We start from the raw sequence: 2,116 nt of genomic DNA, 5'->3' as shown, positions 1-2,116 counted from the left end.
TTTTCCCCCTGAGACAGGGTCTCACTCTGTCACTCAGGCTGGAGTACAGTGGTGTGATTACAGTTCACTGCAGCCTCAACCCCTGGGGCTCAGGTAATCCTGCCACCTCAGTCTTCTGAGTAGCTAGGACCACAGGTACATGCCACCACGCCCTGCTAATTTTTGTATTTTTTGTAGAGATGGGGTTTCACCATGTTGCCCTGGCTGGTCTCCCAGCTCCTGAGCTCATGCCGTCTCTCAAAGTGTCGGGATTCTAGGCATGAGCCACCACGCCAGGCAATAGTATGATTATTAATTAATGTTGCTGATTGTTCCTGTGGTTGAACGTGTCCCCCAGTAAGTATGTGTTGGAAACTTTATCTCCAATGCCACAGTGTTGAGAGGTGGGATGCCTGAGGGGTGATTAGGCCACGAGGACTCCGCCCACATGAATAGATTAAAGGAGATTTTAAAAGGGCTTGAGACTGCAAATTTGATATCTTGCTCTCTAGTCTTTTACCACTGAACGAGGCAACAAGAAGGCCCTTGTGAGATGCCAGCACCTTCATATTGGACTTCCCAGCCTTCAGAAATGTGAGAAATAAGTTTCTTTTCTTTATCAATTACCCAGTCTCAGTATTCTGTTATAGCAACACAAAATGGATTGAGACAGTTGACTCAAACATTAGTAATTCTAACTGTACATTTGAGGATATGAAACAGTACGTAAGTGTGGCTTAAGCAAAAAGTAATATGACATCTTAAGTCTCAGACTACCCATTATTACAGCTGAAATACCTGTACAGCATGTCGGTCTGAACCACTGTAGACAGAGATCTGTGGCTGCTGCATTCGAGAGGAGGAAGTGGTGATGGTGGTGGTGGTGGTACTGCTGGTTGTGGTTGACACAGATGTTCCAGGGTTTGGTTCACTATCCATAACTGTACTATGGTCCTTAAATCTGGCAGGTCACACAAAGGGTTTGTATCGGTAAAAGCATTCTCTTACGAGCTTTAAAGAATATTCATTTCAAAGAAATAATCAGCAGTAATCTAAATTGCTAGGAAAGCCCTCATAAAATAGAGCCAGCATATAGTCACTATAAGCACTTACAAGAGAAAATACTTCACATATATGGAGCAAATTTAATAGTTAATACCTATTACATTTGAATTCAAATGATTCAGAATATGTAACGCAGATAAAGCATAGCCAAAAGTTTATCTTTGCATTACTGAAAGTTTTTTTTTTAAACCAAAACAGGTGATGAGAGAATACTAAACTACCTAGGAAAATAAAAATGTAAGCAGTGTCAGAGTATTTTAAAACATTTCTTTACATTCTTTTGATCACACTAATTACAAAGTAAAGTCATTCTTACACATTAGAACAGAATGCCTAAGGACTCATGTTAACTAGCTTAGTTTCGTATACCATATATACTTTGCTTAAAAAATAAGTTCTTTTTAAAAAAAAGTTAAAAAGTGCCAGGTGCAGTGGCTCATGCCTGTAACCCCAGCACTTTGGGAGGCCGAGGCAGGAGGATCACCTGAGGTCAGGAGTTCAGGTCCAGCCTGGCCAACATGGTGAAACCCCCATCTCTACAAAAAATACAAAACTTAGCCGGGTGTAGTGGCAGGCACGTGTAATCCCAGCTACTTGGGAGGCTGAGGCAGGAGAATCACTTGAACCTGGGAGGTAGAGGTTGCAGTGAGCCGAGATCATGCCATTTCACTCCAGCCTGGGTGACAGACCAAGACTTTGTCTCAAAAAAAAAAAAAAAAAAGTTAAAAAGTAGTTTTTTTTTAAACTCACGCTGGCTTTTCCCCTAGTCAGTCAACAATACTGTCCTTACTCCTTCTAATAACTGAGTTATACTTACAAGCAAATTTCTGTAAGAACACAGAGAAGCAGTTAACAGCAACTTCTCACATCCTTACAAAATCTTTTTCACAAAGAATTACTCCAGATTTTGAAAATATAAATTATGTCACTTCCTCATGCATGGACAGTAAAATACACTTTTATGCCAGACTTTCAAATCTTTTCCCTCCAATATTATAATCTTACATTCACTTGTGGTACAAAATTCCACTAAATACAGAATCTGTATTTGAATAAATTCAAGCTTTTTTTT

The 2,116-nt window shown here is 40.0% G+C and overlaps 1 protein-coding gene across 1 annotated transcript in view; it reads right to left on the bottom strand.

Moving 5' to 3' along the window:
• The window catches only part of PHC3 (polyhomeotic homolog 3), an 89,955-nt gene that overhangs the window by 85,534 nt on the left and 2,305 nt on the right, over nt 1–2,116 (bottom strand). The window contains exon 2 of the mRNA XM_037729041.1: nt 778–940. Coding sequence (XP_037584969.1) covers nt 778–940 — 163 coding nt within the window. The remainder of the gene's footprint in view (nt 1–777; nt 941–2,116) is intronic.

This window comes from Cebus imitator, unplaced genomic scaffold, assembly GCF_001604975.1.
Source record: "Cebus imitator isolate Cc_AM_T3 unplaced genomic scaffold, Cebus_imitator-1.0 Scaffold287, whole genome shotgun sequence".
Lineage (NCBI taxonomy): Eukaryota > Metazoa > Chordata > Mammalia > Primates > Cebidae > Cebus > Cebus imitator.
The sequence above is the reverse complement of the archived record's forward strand: the minus strand, read 5'-3'. Positions and strand labels throughout refer to the sequence as shown.